The sequence below is a fragment of the Anopheles moucheti genome, chromosome 3 (assembly GCF_943734755.1).
Source record: "Anopheles moucheti chromosome 3, idAnoMoucSN_F20_07, whole genome shotgun sequence".
In the NCBI taxonomy this organism is placed as follows: Eukaryota; Metazoa; Arthropoda; class Insecta; order Diptera; family Culicidae; genus Anopheles; species Anopheles moucheti.
The window spans coordinates 10,590,836-10,612,634 of record NC_069141.1 but is presented as its reverse complement, the minus strand read 5'-3'; the positions used below and the strand labels follow the sequence as shown (position 1 = coordinate 10,612,634).

The 21,799-nt window shown below is 42.4% G+C and overlaps 1 protein-coding gene across 1 annotated transcript; it reads right to left on the bottom strand.

The window, feature by feature from the left end:
- Nucleotides 1-8,045: 8,045 nt before the first annotated feature.
- On the bottom strand, nucleotides 8,046-21,348 carry LOC128303324 (zwei Ig domain protein zig-8-like). Its single transcript, XM_053040249.1, has 8 exons — nucleotides 21,090-21,348; nucleotides 14,630-14,787; nucleotides 13,439-13,516; nucleotides 12,426-12,558; nucleotides 12,206-12,325; nucleotides 11,928-12,033; nucleotides 11,607-11,704; nucleotides 8,046-8,488 (listed from the first exon to the last, which is right to left on the bottom strand). Exons 1-8 carry the CDS (start codon nucleotides 21,157-21,159, stop codon nucleotides 8,229-8,231), a joined length of 1,023 nt encoding a protein of 340 aa, XP_052896209.1. The 5' UTR covers nucleotides 21,160-21,348; the 3' UTR covers nucleotides 8,046-8,228.
- Nucleotides 21,349-21,799: the final 451 nt, after the last annotated feature.

The window sequence follows — 21,799 nt, the reverse complement described above, 5'->3', positions numbered from 1 at the left end:
TTTCGGAGTGAGCGCCACTAAGAAAACGGTTAAAGTCTTGCTCAACCTTGAAACATTTCTTCCATTGAAAAGGCTCGCCACGTTCACCGAAAGAAAAGGGATGCCCGCGAACAAATCCTTTTGCAAATCCTGGTGATTTATTGTCCATCGCAAGACGAGGCTTTTAACGAGTAAATTAAAATTAAGTAGCAAGTGCGGAGGTTTCTTCCCGATTGCTTGGAAGGCATTTATTCTTACCTTCCCCCCAGCGGAGAAAGAACGACCGAGGACGTTTAATGGGCAACGTTTGATGAAGGTTTTTATGTGGAAATATCTTAAACCTTCTCGAAAAAACAAAACAAAAAACACTTCGATCTCGTTGATGGAAGAAAACAATAGTTTATGTTTAAAGCGTGCTCGAAGTATCGAATGGGAACAGAATTTCAAAAGCTATTGTCGATCCCGGACAATTGACCGGATTGTTAATGATTGGTGAAGAAAATAAGGGAATGCAAAAGGCGTCGGTACGTGAATTGAAATCGTTTAACTTTTTTCATACAATTTGTCGGAAAATTGCTACCCAATCGCTGAAAAGCTTAGCGTCGCAAAAAAATAAAAACTGTATCGCGAAATCAATAGCAAACGTTCAACGGGATGGAATTGGTAAACAGTGGGAGGGAAAAAATCGTCGTATCGGGTGGAGATCAGTTGTGGGCTTAATTTTCATCCAGGGAAATACCGTTCCAACTGTTCCGTACAATACCCAAACACACGGACACACACACGGTCCAATCACAGTCACAATCACTGTCTGTCGCTGGTCGGGAGTTTTTCGGTGTTGGTGGCGATGGTGAGCGATTTCTCTCGCAAATATAACCAGCTCTTGAGCACTAGCTAGCGTACCGTACGTATCCGTTTCGGTTAAACTTTCCCAATCCCCAATGGAATTTTGGCACAAACCGAGTGGGGTGCCAGAATGGGAGGAAAGTAGGGTGGAAAGTGTTACGAAATTCTGACAAGCGTACAAAATCAATATTTCCAGCGTGGTGGTGGAGGCTGTACGATCGCTGCGGGTGTGTAGAAAAGCAAGAATTCCGATCATTCGAGCAATGGAGCGAAAGTGTCTCGGTGTTATCGTACAGCCGCACTATCCCTGTCGAGCTTGAGGGGGATGGGATTATGCAAGGACATGCAAAACCGGTTCGGGCGAAAGTGAGTCTGGTGCAGTGTTAAACTATCGTTTGTCTTTGTTTGGATTGTAACTACAAATCACATTCACGTGCCAGTCGGTGTCTGGGGATGTTGTTGGAATGCAGCACTGGAGCGAATCAAAAGCGGACACTTCTTCAAGCGTGTTTGGAGTGGATCATGACGTTACTTAGATTTGGGACAGATACCGTAATAAACGAATGAAAGGCATGATACTGTGTGCTAGGCCCCAGCAAAAACAAACTCGAGAGCTTATTAAGCTCAGAAATGGGTGAACTTGTATTTTTGAAAAAATTATCAAACAAGGATTGTTTGAATTGTTCGGACTAGCTTCATCTGGAGAGTACTTCTTGTCGATCATCATCAACTTCAATTATTTAAAAACCTTATGTTCGTGGAAGATTAGAGCTTTCTCACAACTCTCTTTAGTTTGCATGATGCTTTTCGTAGCATCACCCAACAGAATCTGTAAATAATTTATTTTCCACTACTTCCATCAGCGCCATTGTTTTGCTGTACGTGAGTTTTAGTGTGTGGAGTGTCGACACGAGTGTCGAATACTATCGAATACTTTCTGGAAATTGTTGAGAGGAGAAACATGAGCTTGGATGCATAGAATGGGTTTGTTTTGTTCGCCTGGGGTAGCAACTGCAGCGGATGAAAGTCGATCAGTGTGATGACCGTAGATTGCAACGAATTCAATCAAGCGAGTTGATGCAAATTCACTGATATCGTGTACCATCGTTGCGAAGCAACGATTTGATATTGTGTTGTTGTACTTCGTTGTGCTAAAATTAAACCAAAAACAAAAACAAAACATTTCGCAAAGAACGAACAGAAAATGTTAAGCTGGAAAATGGAAGTTTTAGTTTAGGTGTGGGTATTGCAAAGAACGCAATTGTTGAATTTTTAATACATATTTCAAGAGCTCTTCGGTAATTAGAAGCAAAGGGACGCTTTTACTAAAGGCTATCAACCGAGTGCCATCAAACCAATGGCGGTTTCGACTCGCTCCATTTAGCGTTATGGAGTGGTGAAGTTGAATAAATAATAATAATCTTTCTCGTTAAACCTAATGACAGTCAACAGGCTTGCAATGGTAGGCATTTTGAGTCCGACATTCTTACTCCAATTTTCGTCAAGACAATCGAGCAAACCCACGGCCTTTGGACCCTTGGTCCATGAAGGCCCTTCTGGAGCTGTTTTATTTCGGTAGGCAAATTTCCTCTGTGTTGTGGGTTTAACGAGTCAAACCTTTCTGGGGAAGGTGGTTTAATGTAAATGTTAACGAAGGAAAGGAAATCTCACTTTTAGGCATGCTGAAGAATCCTAGACACAGCAGAATTTAATTATATTCAATTATCTGTTTTGATTTATGGATGTTTGTGCTTTTCTATAAATCGAACTATCTGACTTCCACGAAAACGTGGACAAACAAATACATTCTCTATCGATGAAGCTAATATTGATTTATTAGCATTAAATAAAAGGTTTGACGTTTAGTTTGCTCGACGTTTGATGTAGTTATACTTCAGCCGACGATGAAATCAATTGAAACTATTCAAATAAATTGAAAGGTATTGCAATTAATGTGGACCGTTACATTCGATTCCAGTTGGAATTGCTTTGAACCATAAATTCCCAAACTAATAATGACTCTTGTTCCAGTTCCTTGTTCATCAAACACCATTTGAAGCGAACAACTGATTTATTGTAACGTAGCATGCCGTGAGTTTCCTTTTCTTTTTTTTGGTCGGCACAATTTTTCATCAACCCATCAACTGGAAAAGCGGCGGGAATCGATCATGCATTACTGTTACTGCGGATAATTTATGGTGCAAAATTCACGAAAAACCATCGTAAAACTGCCGATTGCACACGTGCACATTTTTCAAACGGTTTAAATTTCTGCTTTCGAATACAGAAAGCAAACGAGCTTCACCAAGCTCAAATCGGTAGTTTCTTCCCGGTGGTGGTTTAGTGGCAGGTTCGGTTGCATGTAAGCGACGGTGCAAACTTTTTCCACACCGGTGTAACTTTGAGCCGGCGTAAAGTTTTGCAGGTACAGGTAGAAATTCTTTGCCGTAACATTCTTTTCTCGCTTGTGTGTGTTTTTTTGGCGAACAATTCTTTAAAAAGACACAACCCAAAGACACCCGCCTGCGAAACTGCTGGCGGTGAAGTTAGTTTTGGGGAAGCGAAAATCATCAGTCCCATTCCCGGTACGGGCGACACAAATCACTGATTGGCAAAATCAATACCCATTTGGAAGTAATCTTTTGTGTTTCTTCCACCCAGCATGATTTCGTCAGCATAATTTTCCTTCGGTCAAACTTTTGGCCAACGCTCGCTGTGAACTCTCCAACCGGCCATCCAACTTGGCCATCTACCGGAATGGATGAAGTATCGTACGATGGCCAAGTGGTAGAATCAATATTTTTCCGCTTCCGGTCATCGCTTCATGCAGGTCGCCGAAACGAAGAGGCAAAATATCGATTTAACCCCTTCCGGAATGATTTATGACCTTTCATTACGGGTGCATAGAATATTGGCCATGTGTGGTGAGTGTGTGTGTGCTGTTTTACGTTGTTCAAGATTTCCGTGCCTTAAGCCTTCGGGGGGAAAAACCCGTCAACCCTCGCTGTGCACGAGGGAATGCTGATTGAATCTGCTGGTGATGCTGGCACACTTGTCGATGGGAATTTTAAGCCGAATGGTACATAACTCGGAAGATATTTGGGTTGTGTTAAAATCCGATCCAAACCTTGGAGCGTACCGTCATGTGTTGCTCCTGGTCCTCCCCATCCACCGATGTCCAATCAATCTCGATACGGGCCGAGCCAATCGTAACGATCTCGTATCATCAAATATGCAAAAGGCTATAACTTTCCGAGCGAGTGCCGAGAACCGAGGACTTGGCGTGGAAGTTGACAAATAGTAGGTGCCATGTTTTCTTGCCCGGGTTGAGTTACTACGGTACTGGAGCATTGTTTCTTACTTGCCTTGCTAGACCGAATTGTGGGAAGTCATTGGTTTCGGTTCAATGATTTCGATTTGCAGTTAAACATTGAAGCATGTAAGGCAAACACATGGGTAATGGTAGAGGAAATGGGAACAAACATGTTGTTGATACCGGAAACAAGTGCAAGTGATATGAATAATTTTGGCAGCAACTTATTTCTGATTAGCTTACCCTGGCAAACCAACGCCGTTTGCTTTGGTATTAAGTGATTTTTACATTGCGTTTGCTGTGTCAGTACCATTTCAAAAGCTTGCCACTGAATACCAAAGGATGAAAAAATGAGTTTATTTCATTTACAAAAATTGTTTTGATTGAATGGTTCGGACGGGATTTTGTACTGATCATGTCCAAATCGCTCTCAAAACCATTGAGGGGTAGTTTTCCGTCCAAAGAGCGAAAAAAATGAATCGTTAAAACCATTTTGCATAACATTATTAAAATACTTAAATGGCAATTTTGAATTCATCAAGCAACATTTTTGTTTTAATAATTTCTAATAATTTCAAGAATCAATTCCCCCCCCAACACAATGGAGAGATTGTAACATCGACAAGCGGACCATTAAACGGAACCAACACAATCGGCTCTCGTGCAATCCATTAGGCAGCTTGCCAAACGTGGTATCGAAATGTGGTAGCTTTGTCTGTGTCAAGATTGGACAGACCGAGCGAATAGACACGCAAGTCAATGTGAGCGTTTTAAAATAGAACTGAAGGGACCAAAACAGGCACTGACCGAATTTTTGCAGACGACTCCAATTTGGAGAAAATAAGGCTTGACCAAATAGAGCCAATTTTGGACTGCATCACACGGGGAGGGAAAATATAAACTGTCTCCATCAGTATGTCTTTAAAAGGGCTTTATCAATCTTGTTGAAAATAATTTTCTTTTCTACCGGAATAGAGTTTCCTCTCAGTGAGCTTTAAACAATAAAAAAAACATCTTCTTCGCTGAAGGTCAAACCAGGAAGCATAACAGTGAAGGAACGAGATGTGATTTTGTGGCGGTGTATTTCCTCCCAGCGCTTGAAATTAACTCCCCAAATGGAGACGCCTGGTACCGCACGATCAAAGCAACGTAACGCAACGTTCGCAATCAAGCGCAACGTTGCATTCTTCGTGTCACGTCCAACCCCCGGCAGGAAGAGGCTCCACATTTTTCCAGCGCAGCAAGCAAAGCTCGTTCGAAAGACAAGCTTACATGTTACGCCCCATCCCGGCGACACGCGCGCTGCCTCGGGCCGGCAAGAAAATTTGCTCCCATTTGCCGGCCCATCCCAGAAACCGTTGGGATGGTGCAGATCAAAGATCATTCGTTTGCACCCGAACAATAACATTATACTTCAAAAACATCCCATCCCGGGGCTGTATGGCTGCGTACACAATACAAAAGCTGCGTCGAATGGATGGTCTGGGTCGCAACTACAGCAAGCAATTAAGGTGAGCAGTTATAGTTATTTCTAGGTTGCTCCGTGACCTCCGTTCACTTACGCCTGCGTCCATCGTCGTCCAAGCCGTTGCGCAGCAAACAAGAGCTAACAAAGGATGGGAAAAGAATATGGGCACGCTTCCACGGGCTCGCTTCAAACCTTATCCGGATCGTTTTCAAAAAGGGGACAAAGTGGTCATTGTTCGTTCCCGTGTCATTCGTCGGGTAAGATTTATCTTGCCTGCTTTGGACGGGACAGAAACGGGCACGTTGCTCTCGATGGTGGACGCTGTAAGGGTTATTGTATGGTGTTTTTTTGTTTTGGCACGGTTGTAGCGAAATGTAGCGCAGCGGAAGGTTATTAGGACAATCGGCCAACCAGCCGGTAGAGTAGGGGCGGCTTGAAATAACAAGCCGCTTCGAAATTTACGGGATATCCGCCGGGTTGAGGGAAAATAATCGTCAAAATTACGTCCTAATGGTGCTATACTGTTGTGTGGCAATCAAGAAATTGTATACACCACACACTCTCATTCGCAAACTGCCAAAAGCAGAAAATGTGGGACAAACAGGGAAAACTCTTCTTTATGTCTTTGTTGACACAAGTGGACAACACAGACACTGAAGTTCTTCTGCAAGGTTTAGAAATGTCAGTATGGAAAGACTCACCAAACCATTTCACAATAAAACAGTTCCAAATCTTCATTTCGGACCGCTGAGAGTCATTTTGGATAAACAATCCTTCACAGAAACAGGAATTCCATCAAAGCCGTCCGGCAAAATTGAAACTCATGCAAATGTACGCTCCCAGACGAAGCTGCGGGACTTATCGCGAAAGGTCATCGTTTGCCCGTGGGAACTTGGCGTTGAGTTTCAGCCAACTCGACCGAGAGTGAAATCAGTTTATCATTTGAAATCAACAAGAATTCGTCGTAATAAAAAGGAAACTCAGTAACCGCAAGCAAATCAGAGCGTTAACCTGCAATGAAAGAAGAAACCATCGGTTGGGGATAAGAGTTTTCTTTCGCTAAGCTTTTACCTGTGATATACACAAGCTAAACGAAACATAAAAGTCAAAAACCAAAAAAAAAAGAAAAAAAAACTCGTCGACACCGGTCTGTTTGCCATTAGCATTCATCTTCTGTGTTTTGTCTGGTTTTGAGATAATCTCAAAGTTTATTTCCCAAATAAATAGCTTTAATGGTGCTACCGCCACCGATCGCGCTCCACTCGCAACTCGTCTAAAGAAAATGGATCTGTTTCTTAAAAATTTCTCTATATTGGGAGGGAAGGGGAGGTATGGGGGCGTATGGAAAAGGAGGAAGGAAGAGCGCTTACTACCATCCCATAAAGTTCCGTTATCAATCCTAATGAAGTTTCGAATGTACACACGCTTGAATGGTTCCACCGACGCCGATGAGCGACCGGCGCCTTTCGTTTCGCTGGTTGTTGTTGATCTTCACTTAAATAATTTCACTCAATTTCTACCTCATCTGGATGATGTTTATAGTGTGACGGTTGATTCGATGAAGTAAAATTACGTTTCTTGGAATTGTTGTTTGCCCTCTTAATTGTACACCACATTATGCCCAACACTGACAGAGTGTCGCTCCGTCGACTGGTTTCTCGTATCTACACTTATTGATTCTTTCCCTCAACGGCTAATCCGTTTCCGTTTTTGCTCGTGTGCACCCCAAATTATGCGTCTTTTAAAGATGAACTAGGTTCTAATGGTCGAACGAGCCTAAGTCACTCGTCCTAATGCTTGTCTAGGTGTGCTTTTTCCCATTGATCTTGCGAAACAATGCCGCGGAATGCCGTCGACGACGGATATTATTCACAACGATTCGAACACTTTCGAATAAAATCAGCTCGACAGCCTCAACCATGCAGATAAGGAATAAAAACTTCTTTGAAGCTTTCATCACTTCTTCATTGATGCACGCTCATCTTTTCACTCCGTTCACGGTCACTTCCGGCAGCATTAAAACATTCAATCCGCGCAACCATTATTCGTCGACGATGCTACGGGGCGTGACTTTGAAGAACTGTAACTCTTGCACAAGGTTCGCAAAACGTGTGACTTACTGTATAAACCCACAAGGTGCACTCACTAAGCCAAAGAGGGGAGAAAGGGTGGCCTGGAGGAGGGAGGGAGTTAAGGGAAGTTCGTGGGAACTCTCCTACACTTACACTTGTTCGTATTCGCCCTGCACCTGCAAACGAGTGTTCCTTCCAGTGGGAGTTCCCAAGTGTTGTATACTGCGTTCGGTGTGATTAGTTTTGAATTGATTTCATTTATCGGTGAATGTCGTCGGTGTGTGTGTGTGTGTGTTTTTTTCATTCCTCCCTACCGGAGGAGTGCCACTTTTTAAACGCATTCATCTCCGTTCGCAACGGTTCGGTAAGACGTACAACATTTGTTGCTCTTTTCGCTGTGAAGCAATAATGGTGTGGCATCGTCTGCGGTGCACCAACGCTCGAGATTGCAGCATCCCCCCGTGTGCAACGTGTTTCAGCACCTGGATTTTCAGGCAAAGATTTGCAAATGCACCCTGCCGTTCCTGTCCACTCCCGGGGTACGCGTGCATTACGCGCAGTACGAAGCTGCCAGTGCGCCGACGGGACGGTCCGTTATCACCTTACACTCCGACAAAGTCCCGGGGGTGGGTCGTGGACTTGGCGGCGCTATCGCCCGCGGTCTTACGAAGGTGTTGAGATCGGTTCGATGCCAGACGAGCGTCAGCATCACCACCATCAGCATCGTCAGCGTCAGCAGCTGCACACACCGGTGCTGATCTTTGTTCGCGGTCGTTGCACAACCGCGCTGCATCGCCGCCGGATGCTCTCCTGTTGGGAAGGGAAACAAAAACCAGAATTTGAAAAGAAGCTGCATGAAAGTCTTGAAGCTTTTGGTTGTGTAAAAAAAGGGAATCGAAAACAAATTTTTGCTTGCGCAACGTGAAAGATAAGACGTTTTGTGTCGTTCCAGGCGAGGCAATATCCGTGCCGGTGCCGGTTACACTGATACCTTTCCAATCGCTCGTTGCATTCATGGTAACGAGCTTAAAAGATGGCCATCAATCGGCATGAGAACAAAGCATGGGTGTGTGTGAAGCGAAGCGAAGCGAAACGATCGATGGCTTTGATTTATTTCCTTGAGATCACAGCAAACCACACCAAAGGAGTGGCGTTTCAAATGCGAGCATTGCTATCGATTGTTGAGGTACGATTAAGAAGTTGTTGGAAACTAGAGTTCTGTTTGAATTAATGTGATGGTTGATGTAAACACTTTAAATCATCAAAAGAAAAATACGTTTAAGCCAAATCAACTTGAAAGATCTTTGAATGACTCTATTTCCTCGAGTACTGATGTAATTTGATTGTTTGTTACTGTTTTGGGAAGTAAATTTTATATTCTTTAAATCAAAACTTTAGCCAGTACCAAGTTGATGATTGAGAGAAATGTGTCAAAAGATCTTGAATCTTAATGTCAAAGTCGAGAACACAATTTTATGTAGGATAACTTAGTAAAACCATAAGAAGTTTGTTCATCAATCAATGATTGCAAGTGTCAGTTCGCAATCCGTACTAAGAATATCTCCTTTCTTCAATTATTGAACATTTAAAATTATTTAAATTGCAATAAATTTTCTGTTCGGGATACATCTTCTATTTCGTCCTGTGAATCGTCCAATTTGACGCTCCTTTCAATAATATTAATATTTGGGGTTAAACAGTTGCACTCTTTCATATATATTTTCTGTCCAATGAACCTCATATAAAATGTTGATATATTATCCAAACCTTAGAAATTGTTTTAAAAATGACCATCAATAAAAAAAAAACACTTTCAACACTTATTAGTTCAAGTTTAGTCGAACTGTTTTAGTCGAAATATATGTGCCCGAGTAGATGAACCCTTGAATGAAACAAAGGAATTCAGTTATCCTTAGCCTTACAGGTCCACCACATTATTGTGGTGGTTTCTACGCAACTTTCCCTTTCCTTTGTATCTTGTTACAATTTTTTTTTGTTTCGTTAGAACGGCTTGGCCGTATCTACATCTTGTTACAAGTTATTGATGGAAAATCTTTTATTTACATGTCAACCCTTTGCCAAGTTGATTCCAAAAGGTAATCCTTTGTAACAGTTGTAACTGTTTGCCTCCAATAATGCTACTTAACTTCTGCTAAGCGCAGGAGCAAATGCCCACATATTTAAAATGCCCCTTCGAGTCCTTTGCAACGTTGCATCTGCGTCCTGGCTGCAATTGCAACCCGTGATAAGGATTACATTGTCCACCAGCGCAAATTGCCACTACAACGGAGGAACGGATTTTTGGTTCGCAAAAGGATTTCAGCATTGCATGCTGTTTCGACTTATACTCTCATCTGCCACCGGCAAACCAGCAGACGCACACCAGCACCACCCAGCGCCATTTCCATAAACGAAAATCATTTAGTGTTGGCGAGTGCGTTAGGGCTTGAGCGCTTGCTTACGAAAGTTGTCGGGATAAAGCAAAGCGAAGGAAAAACAAAAAAAAACCCAAACTACCTCCCGTGTTAAAGACCATGCCCAGCGTTACATGCAAATGTACGTTCATACATTAGCAGCCACAGTTTCTGCGCCGTTCTTTTCTTACGCTCCATTCTCCGTCTTGCGCTCGGAGCTTGTGTTCGCGACACTGTACGCGGAGAGATAACAATTATGTTTCTTTTTCTTGCGCCCAACTTGCGCCTTGCCGTGAACCGGTGCACGAATTCGCTCGCTTCCGTGTGTTGCATTAGCGCGGCTGCTTAACAACGGCACTGCTGCTTAACAGCACATCATCATAATAAAGCCTGGCGGTGCACAACGTTTCCCAAACCCCACTCGACCACTTTTATTAGGAAGAGGAACGATCCGTTTCGGGCCAGGTTCACCGTTCCACTTCGCTGTATTAACTACAAAAGATATTATCATCTATTCAGCACTCGTTCCGTTCCGGTCGGGGAAGAGTGTTTGGCCCGTGAGACAACCGTGAGCACAAAACCAACATCGTTCCAAGGTCTTTGCACAGTTGGCTTTCGGGTGGTACGAAGAAATGCGCACTTTGTTGCTTTCATCTCGAAATGATGGATCATCAAAATAATTCTTTTCTGTTTTAATATTCCGCTCATTGTCTTTGGACAACCATTTCACGTTGGTTTGGAGTGAAAACACTGACAGGTTGTATGATTTTTCATGATTTGAAGTGCATGAAGGGAAGCAATATTTTTAAACACACACAGAATAGTGAAAGAGATTTGTTGCTGTGAGTTTTTTTGTTGTGTAATTCTTCAAAAATATATTAAATCCTCCCTACTAAAATCGAGCCCCACTGGCATCAATTAAGCACCTCGCAATTGCTTAATTCAATCCAAACAAACCGCTCAAATGTTTACCCAAACGATTTGCCATCCCGATCGCCAAAGCCGCTTACATTCCACTATGGTGTGTAATTTAAGTGTTACTGAAATTGCGAAAGCCCAAAAAACCGCTTGAACCATTTCAAACCGCAGTCCAGAAGCTCCACGAAGCCAAACACAATTTGCGATTAAGTATTTAATTTACCGAATATCAACATCACTCAATTACTGCATCGACGCTCAAATTCAGAGCAGAGTGGTTTTGCCCAACCAATTTGCCAACTGAGGCGAGACTCGGCACGCGACGAATCGCACGTTTCAATTGCATTTTCATTTGCACGGTTTCATGTTGCTCGATTTTGCTCGTTAAAAGTTTTTTTTATTTTAATCAAATTTTATTGGCACGCTTTTAACGTGCTTAATGTTATTAAACTTCACAGCTCAAAATGATAATTTGCAGCACTTCTCGCATCATGACCGAGAACAAATACAACCTTTTTCTGTAGTTGGGATTGAGGGGGAAAAAGCATATCGGCGCTCGGTAATTCACAAATAATATAGGATGTAATTAAGCTTACCATTTATCACATGCACCATTACGCTGGTTCCTTCCGCTGACGTTGGCAGACACGTGTAATTCCCCGAATCGGCCAGCTTGGCATCGAGAATTTTCAGCCTGAAAGATAAAGCCGTTGGAAAAGCAAAAACCATTGTAACGCACGCACTTTAAGTTGTTCCGTGCGGATGGGTGGCAACCACACTAAAAAACGGGAATGGGTGTCGCCTGTCAGTGGCACGATTGATTGGACGGGAAGTAGCGGACAGCCCAACATGTGGCAACATATTGTACGTGGGGTCTTGAACCTTGACCCGCACCAGTGGACGTGAAGGATGCTTACCGTGACGTGAGTGCCTCGGTCCATTTCAGCTCTACCGATATTCGATGTGGATATGCTAATGAAGGATCGTTGGGATGCAACTCGATGGGCTGCACGAGATTTGACCCTGACAGATGAAATCGTTGTGGATAAAAAAATTGAAACTAATTAGCATGAGCGGTACACGGTGAACCACTTTTCATACTATTTTTCACCGCGCGTGATGAATGGTGCGGCGCGAATATATAATGAGATGTAGCGCAATAATAAGATCGCTGGAGATCATGATCCGTTCTCACCTCTGTACCAGTATATTGTCCCTAGATCATGTGGTCCCTGGCTAATGATGCATGTAAGCGTCACAACGCTGCCCATTTTTACGTACAGGTCCGTTGGTCCGAGGATAATCGCTTTTGCCTCTGGGAAATGGTTGAAAAGTTATCGGGAAATTAGTCGCGTGTTTACGTGCCATACGCAACGGGAGCGTGATAATTTGAACAGTTGAACGATTCTCCTTACCTACAACGTTCAGTCGAAATGCCATTGACATCTTTGGTTCCGTGTTCACTTGACACTCGTATATGCCGGAGTCTCGCTGCTGGGCGAATTTTATTTGTAGCGTCCAATTTTCCGCCTTATCGGACCGTATCACCTTGAACGAGAAGTAAACGTGGAATTGAATCACATTTCGACGCTAAACAATTTATCAATTTGGGTGTCCCAGGTTTTTAAATCGTCTAAATTAATTTTTATTTAACAAATCACAGCATTATCTTGCTGTAAACTTTGATCAAGGTAGCGATAATCCTACAATAATAACACAATATTAATTGTAAAAAAGGAAAATAGATTACAAAATTAATTGTGAGAAAGCCTCGTAAACAACGTTATCATAATATAAGGGATGAAAAATGTTAAACTTGATAATTACTTTCACTAACTTAAACTTGATAATTACTTGAAAGGCTTATCATAAGACAAAAATCAAACCCGGGGCTGAAAACACAAATCAAATGTAGAAACAAATCAAAACTTTAAATCATTTATTGTACCTTGAAGACTGTGATCAAAGTAAAAAGAAGGAAAATAAAGGAAGCAATTTAAATACATATTTAAAGAACGAACTTTAGATAACATTGTTTGTATACGGGATTCAATCTTGCTAGAATAATTCTTTGCTTTGATAACGGGTAGCAGCTTACCGAAGCTTTTATTAGAAAAACAATCTCACCCTCATTTCTTAGGCCAATTTGTATGAAAATCTGACAGCGGGTTAGTCCCCAAACGTCAGAAAGCGTATAGAAGAACTAGTGGAAAGTATGATCTGACCCAATAGCAGCAACAAAACGCAATATTAAAATCATCTCCCTTACTATCGAACCGTATCGTGCAAAAAGCCTTACTTATTATAAATCTTCCACAGCTTGACAACTTGTTTCCATAATTCGTTACATTACGAAACGCGAAGGAAAATTCAGATAAACAACAACCTCCCCGAAAGTGAGCGTAATGGCTACATCGCCCACACTTACCTGAAATCGTTCGTCCGACGTGTAGACGGCGGTTCCTGCTGACAGGATGTGTAGATCTCGTTTCCGGATCCAGGAGACCTGTTGACCCGAAAACGTGTTCGGTGTCGTGTTGTTATTGGAATGCCGTTCGTTTGATGCAGCCGCCGAATTTCCCGGAAAGATAAGTGTACGAAAAATAAACGGGTGGACGATTGAAATAAGAACAAATTGAACGTGAAGTTAGGGAGCCCCGGCAATACAACTGGCGGGCGAACAGAAAACACAAAAACAAGTCCCCTCGCGAGAGGGGCCAAATCGTTTATTGAATTTTATTTACACAGCCGAAGGGCGAACCAAATGGAAATCACCAACTTGAAGCGGTTGGGGAGTGATACTGTCCTCGGCACGTTTTTGCGAGCTGTTTCCAACGAGATGACAGGCGTCGGAGGCGTACGGATGTGGGGCGCTAAGCAAGCACCACACTCTGTACTGACAGATAAATACGTGCCGCTGATGATTGATGTGTTTATAAGAGTTGATAAATTTCTCCCAACCAATCATCTTACCGGGGAACCATAAGGAAGTGGATTCAAGTGGAAAAAAGGTGGGCATAGTCGATTTTAACGCTAGTAGGGCATTCTTGGCTGTGGGAAGATAATTTTTCCCCGAATTTGAAATGTAAATTCGGTACGCAAAGCGACGTGCTATGGTGACGGTAGTGATGAGATTCATGCATATGATTAATTACTCTTTAGAGCTGGTACATGTGAGGGCCTTTTGGGTTTGTGAAGAGAGAGACACACACACACGCACGAGGCACAAGGTTGCATCTGACACGATACACGACACGTGCCAGAATTGCTGTTGTTTGAAGCATCATTTACGCAAATTTAATACCACGATTGAATGTGTCTCTTTGGCAGAATGCTTTAAGAGGCTTTTGAGTCATGTCAGTAGACGTAAATTCCGTTGTAAGTCTTACTAATAAACAGGTTCGAAGCATTATTGTTGTGACGGCGGTACAACCTCCATCCGTGACGAATACACAGCCTCACTGGGGCTCGTTTCATGTCCTAATCCCGACGCTGGGTAATGGAATTAATTTCACGAAATGTCTACCCACACCGGTGGGCATACATTCGAAACATCCGTCGCCTACGAGCAGCAAGCACAAAAAACACACATTCACATCGAGATAAAACCCATACTCACCGATTTGTCACCCATTTGCTCGACCCGACAGTTGATGAAAGCCGTCTGGCCGACGCGGGTCGTTATGTTCCGAGGCACATCGAAGTCGAAGTAGGGATGGGGTGAAAATTTTTTGATGATTCTGTTTTCCTGCGGTGCCGGCAGATGATTAGCTACACCTGCGGAAAGAGAAAGGCCCACGCACGGTGCGTGAAAGAGAGATGAGAATGAGATCACACCGAATAAAGAAAAAAAAAACCGTGTAGAGACTTTTGATAAAGGACATTTAAAAAAAAAAGAACCCCCGGGTGGCGTCACGGGATTCGTTAGGTTTCGGAGGCTCTCGGCAATTGAATTACAGGTGTGTGTGTGTAGGGAGTCCCCAATAGCATTTTCTGCGAATGACAAGTGGCGAATGAACGTGTGCGACGAATGATTGCAAAATAGGATTCTATTATACGGTGCTGAATTGATGCTTTGCCAAAGCCTACCACGATTGAAACGAACGTACTCCCGTCCCATGCTGCTGTAGAAAATTGTACAAATAAAGCCTGATCTCATGATTGTGGCCCATTCTGCACCGTTTTGAAAATGGCTATTTTGTTATTGACATCTTGACATGGCACACCCCAGCATGAAACAACACGTGTTGATTAAGGTGTATTTATGCCAGGGTGTATTCGTTAACTGAAATTGGTTTTGATAGCCTGCAAAAAAGAGAAGGTTTTGACGCTTGTTGGGCCAATTTTACATGCATATATTCACGTCGTATGATCCATTCTTTTAAAACAATTACACAGGGCACTGCCCGGGCGGACAGGACCCATGCCGTATATGTAACTATGTTTCCATTTTCACAAAGTGATTATGCGTCCTTTTTGCAATCATATTAATCAAACTAACACACCGCCGTCGTCTGTTCGATCCTGCCAAACACACCAAAACCGACGCTGCATCTGGCCCTGGGCGCAAAGTGTGTGCTGCAAAATTTAATTATCCCTGTTGCCGGAACCTAGCCTCTGGAACATTGCCAACCGGGTCTCACCCGCCCGAAGGCCATCGATGGGGAGCAATTTATTTTATCATGTTTGAGCTTAACTAGGGGCCAAATTAGGCACTCGCTTGTGCTTGCGTACGGAAAAGTTTATTATTTCAGACCCATCTCCAACACCACCCACCGTTTCGGGCGCGTTTGGTCCGGTGTTCTTTACGGTGTTCTTTTAAAGCTCTGTGAGCATCGTGCACATCTTCCATATCCGGATAAATGTCCACCACAGAAGTCGGAGGGTGGCAAATGGGGTTTTCCCCCGCAGGCTGAGCTTTGCCGTCTTATACGTCTTTGGTGAAACTTTGCACAGATGTGACTAGTAAGTCTTGTGAGAAAAGCGTGTTTTGGGAGCAAGTGGTTTTATAGCTTGATGAACTTGGTGTAAGCCGCTCAAACACCTAATTGTGGACTACTTCAGAGAAAACCGAAACATGAGCGATCACTTTTTACAGGTCGTAGATCGATCGACTGGTACAATAAATAAGGGTATCAAAGATATGTCATTTCTAACATATTAATCTTTATAAGATCTCCACATATTTGTAAAAATCTTTATAAGCAATCATTATTTTATTATTCTGCACAAACATTTTCGAATCGGAACGTTTCTTCGTCAATTCTTTGTAAGCACTTGTTCGTCATATTTTCTCGCCATCGTTACCAACACACCCCTGTACAGTATTTTAATATTTTCCCACATCTATCTAAAACATCTGACAGAACACCACACAGGAAAACCTTTAACAATCTCGTTACACCCTTTGGATAGTGTGCAACTCACTATCAGACTTTATGAGACGCATACACGGCGAGTAACTTTCTCTTTTGTTCGGTCAATATTTACCAGCGCCGCTATTTGTGTATGGGTGGGTTATGCGGGGGCAGAATGTAAGTTATGTTTGTGCTGTGGAATTTTATTTCTTGTAGGTCATAAACCACTTAATAGGCAAACATGAAATGGAAGTACCGTGCACTGCACATGCCCAGGTTCGTAAGGGACGAAGCGCAATGTTGGACTGCTGCTTCTGCATTTCATCGAGTGGAATTATGGACATTTTTGCTACTGCTTCTACATATTTCTCTAGTCGATTGGACAGTGTGTATTTTATGACATGCCATTTTTTCTCTCACCGAGTTCACTGATTCCGCTCGAAGCGTATGTTAGAATTTTATCGCCTTAGGACGGCAAATTCAATTCAATTTGATTGAAATTCATGTTTGTAATCACCGCGATAAGCAGCAGGAGCTTGTCGAGTTCCAAGAAAAGCTATCGTTTCATAAGAAATTACATTATTGGACCACTTCTATTCGTTTATTGTACTCAGTGGAGGATCAATCCCCTTGGAGGCCCAGGACGGAATTTTTAAAGAGGAGCCTATAATATTGCTACGACATTATAGGTATTAGGGAGGTGTACTTCAAACATGATTTAACAACACCTGCAAAGTTTTGGAAAGGAAACTTCCTTGCGTACACCTCAGAGTTATGTTGCGTAGCCCTGTAACCGGGCCGTTGAACTAGTATAAATAAACGTTTGTATGCGCTAAGGAGAACCATAACGCTGTTACATTACATTTTCTACGATTTACGTACATTTACGATTCCTGCTGTTTTCAATCTGTTTACTACTTCGATAACAATCAGAGAAATTTCTTAGAAACCTGTTTCGCTCATGTTGATGTTTAAGGCGATGAACAACACAATTGTTTTCAGATTTGCGATATCAGGAAAACATGTTTTTCAAGAGGTGACACCTACAGTGTGGAATAAATTTGCCCATCACTATTGCATTGCATGCTATCAAACCCGTGAGAGCGATCGCTAGTGTAAGGAAGATGGATGAAACGGAAAGCATCCTTCATCTCGTTCAAACTTCCCGTCGGCTGGTACGAAATTCCATACAAACCAGCTGTTTTCAGATTGCCGATACCAGGAGAGCATCCACGGAAGAGGTAGCACCTTGTACAGCAATTTTGCTTGAAAACCGCCGAAAGGTATGCAATGTTTAAACACTAACTTTCCCGTCGGTGAAGAAAAATTTCTTCCAAAACTACCAGTTTTCGAATGTATAGTACCAGGAGAGCATCCAAGGAAGAGGTAGCTCCTGGTACTGCGCCGTAAGGTATGCAATGTTTATACACTAACTTTGCAACCAACTTGCAACGCAATGCGCCGTAAGGTATGCAATGTTTATACACTAACCTTGCAACCAACTTGCAATGCAAGTTTGGTGCAAGCAAGAAACTTGCAGCAAGATGGCGCGCAAGATGGCGCCCAACTTCGTACTTGCATGCAAGCTTGCATGCAAACTTGCATACAAGAACTTGCATGCAAACTTGCATACAAACTTGCATGCAAACTTGCATGCAAGTTTGCATGCAAAAATTTGCTTGCAAGAACTTGCATGCAAGTTTGCATGCAAGCTTGCATGCAAGTTTGTTGCATGCAAGTACGAAGTTGGGCGCCATCTTGCGCGCCATCTTACTGCAAGTTTCTTGCATGCACCAAACTTGCATTGCAAGTTGGTTGCAAGGTTAGTGTATAAACATTGCATACCTTAGGGCGCATACCTAGTGTATAAACATTGCATACCTTACGGCGCAGTACCAGGAGCTACCTCTTCCGTGCATGCTCTCATGGTACTATACATTCGAATACTGGTAGTTTTCGAAGAAATTTTTCACGACCAACGGGAAAGTTAGTGTTTAAACATTGCATACCTTTCGGCGGTTTTCGACCAAAATTGCTGTATAAGGTGCTGCCTCTTCCGTGGATGCTCTCCTGGTACTATACATTCGGAAACTGGTAGTTTTTGAAGAGATTTTTCTCGACTAACGGGAAAATTACTATCCTGGTCCTGGTGCAATTTCGTTTTTACCTTAAAGTCAAAAAGTCGATATTCTTCTCTGCATTTAATTTAGCACATAGGAACAAATGTTTTATATAACCAAGGAAGATATTTTTGATCATTTTTTTACCTTTGTAATTAAATTTTGTGCTATAAATTAACTCTGCTGTTAAATTCCCAAAATTCGCACAATCGGTACAAATTGTTTGGGGCCCCCAACACGGTGAGGCCCTAGGCAACCGCCTACTCCGCCTACCGTTTGATCCGCCGCTGCTTGTACTCAAATAAACAAAAAAAAAATAACCAAGAATCTTTGGCAAACCTCAAAGAGCTTCAATTGCGTTGGTCAATCGATAGTTCCTAATTAGTTGATTAATGATTGTCAAAAAGTAAGTAATATTTGCTCCAAAATCACCATCTGCACGATTCTGCATCAAACGGTGTGTTTTTGTAAGCAAATTACTTGAAGCAACAAGATTGATTGATAAAATTAATTGATTAATTTTCCAAGCCATTGAATACAGCCCTTGAATGGTTGGTCAACAGCAGTGCCAATCGTGATGCCCATGATTACCCATCGCGAGGAAGATGGATAACAACTAATTAGTTTTGCTTGATGTTTGAAGACTGTGGCGAATACCACACATTTGAACATTTTGTCAATTTTATCGTTCACATTGTTCCGTTTTTATCTAACGCAAACCAACATCTCCTATAGGTTGTCTATGGCATCGATTTGCGGTAAAGCCATACGGCATTATAATGAAATGGACTGAAGTTGATGTCTTTTTCCGGCATTGGATATTATAACGCTTCTATAAGCATCAATCGCTTTTAGCTGATTGGAAATTCAAAATGGGGTTAGTGTTGCACGGAAGCGTTTTTCTGGTGTGATGTTGCAACGCTCGGAAACCTCATCTAGGAAAAGTGTCCTTTTCTTCTATCGATTTGGTTAAATCTCGGCAGCTTATGGATCAATTTATCCACCGAAATGCTAGCACTAGCAAGTAGTTTTGAAAAGAATGTTTTGTCTTTTTCGTGCCTCTACCCAAGGCTCGTGTCGTTTGCAGCATGTGTCACCAACAGTTTCATGTCATTGCGTGTATTTAAGGCTCAACAAAAAGTAAAGTCTGTCTGCTGCTCATCTTGTTCTGATATGCAAAATTCTCGTCAGACGATGCTTGAGACGACGCATGTTAATGTTCCGTGACGGATGGCTCTCGCAGTCTCCGTCCTGCAATAAATCCACCAACGGCTTGGCACACGCAAGGGTTTAGCTTTGCTGTCTCGCAGAAAGGCAACTGCTTTCTCCGTACCCCATTGGTTGATGTGCTGCCGTTTAGCCCCATTTCGCTTAACGCCACTGCTAGGCAGCATTTGACGCAGCAGACGAAACCCATTACCCTCGGCCGTGCAGACGGTGCAGCTGCTCGGTGCTACCGAGGCTTACCCTGTCCGCTCGATGGGCTTGAATGAAATGCACTCCTCGTGAAGGTGAAGGATGTACTTTTGAGCTTTGAGCCACTTGCTTCCTGGCATCTTCTCGGCACCCGATTCAAGCGGGTTGTTTGGCACAGCTACTGCTGCTGCTGCTAAAATAACACTTCACGCTGAAGAGTGCTCTCCACTGACATGATGGTAGCGGAAATTCAGTCAGTCCGGAAACGAGACACGGATGGAATTTATGATGCAGTGTAAACTCGGAGCGTGAAACTTCGTCGGTGCATTTATTTATATTTGCGTCTGTAGTGCAGTGCTGCTATGTTATATTTATTTTTAAAACTGAATAACATTGGGCAATGCTGCTTTTGCGTTTACGATAGCGCACAGATGATGTGTGAATTGTGCGAATTTTTTATTTTTACAATGTTGAATAAACACGACTCACTAAACGGACAATTTTCATCGGTCGATATGAGTGCTTGGGGTTGTAAAACTTGCGGCTATACTCAACTGTGTAAAATACCGACAAAAAGTTCTCTATCGTACAATTTTCGTTTAAAATTAAAATTAAAAATATTACAATCTGTCAAATTTAACATTAGTTTACAGATTCTTCCGCAAGGTTAAGGCGGAAATTTTCTTTATCTTAAGTGGCACTACAGTCTCAGGCCAAAATAAGCCATGAATAATAAATCTTGTGTACAAAGTAAATTGGCATTTTTTTTCATCAAGTTTCTTGCGTACAGCATCGAAAAGAAACATTGAAAATATCTGTCGAGAGAGAATGAGTTAAAATCCCTGAATTTACATTTTAAAGTCCCAATCGAAAGTCCATCCAATTCACATTACTGGTGTTTTGTTACTTGCTAATGGAATTTAGATGCTATCACCACCAATAATAAAGCGACCAAGCCTCCAATTGCAACTGTGGTTGGTGACTAGTCCCGTAATGAATTTCCACAAAACGCTAGATGAAAACTGATTTAGTTGCGTTGGACAAGTGTGCCCTCGGAACGATCTATTTATGGAAATGAAGCAACCAGTCAACTTGAATTATAAATGAACTCTCGCAAAGGATCCTCTTGCGTTTCGGGTATCCTGTTTACTGTTTAATGTAGGGTTTTATTTACCCTGTCACTTACCCATTGCGTTGTGATGGTTAAAATGCAGATTTGCCAGTACGAATAATCCACCTATGATGATATACTGCATTTTTATCTTCGATTCGGCACTGTACGGTCATTCATTTTACCAACTCGCAACACACACTAAACAAAGCTCACAAATAGCACACGTTATCCACTTTCCGTCCGGTGAGGGGCCTATCACCGGTAAAAGGTACCACTGGGTTGGCTAATTACAACGGCATCACATGTTACACTGTTTACCTCAAGCATCCCAATGCCTGGATGAGGTGTAATATTAATCCATTGGTGTGGCTGGTGTCCAAGGGGAAACTCATTTTCCGGTGGTTTTCTTTACGGCCTCAACACTCTGCAATTAGAAAATGGAAAATTTATCATTTGTAAATGGATGGACAGGTCTGTCATTGTTGTTTAATGATGCAAAGAGCAGAAAAATTCTATCCGAGCTGGAATTTGTAAACAAGTTGTTATGAAATGTTCACCCATCAAACGGGCCCAGACTGGTAGCACGATGCAGAATTAATCATTTCGATGCCGACAAGAACAGAAAAGCAGTGAGTGAGTGAGTGAGAGGAGAGAATAAAAAAGCTCTTGAATAAGTTATAAAGCACAAATCTACGTGAACCGTGGCGGTGAAAGCGTTCGGCTGGAAATGATACACAATATTTACGCGAGCAGCGAAAATCTCTGCACCAAAACAAGCAATC

What these genes read in the sequence shown, in the direction of transcription:
- LOC128303324 (XM_053040249.1), bottom strand. Translation starts at nt 21,159, where the DNA reads ATGCAGTATATCATCATAGGTGGATTATTCGTACTGGCAAATCTGCAT. An exon ending in ACCGAGGCACTCACGTCACG is followed by an intron (nt 11,705 to 11,927) that starts GTAAGCATCCTT and finishes TTTATCTTTCAG; the next exon opens with GCTGAAAATTCTCGATGCCA. An exon ending in AATGGTGCATGTGATAAATG is followed by an intron (nt 8,489 to 11,606) that starts GTAAGCTTAATT and finishes CCTTCCCAACAG; the next exon opens with GAGAGCATCCGGCGGCGATG.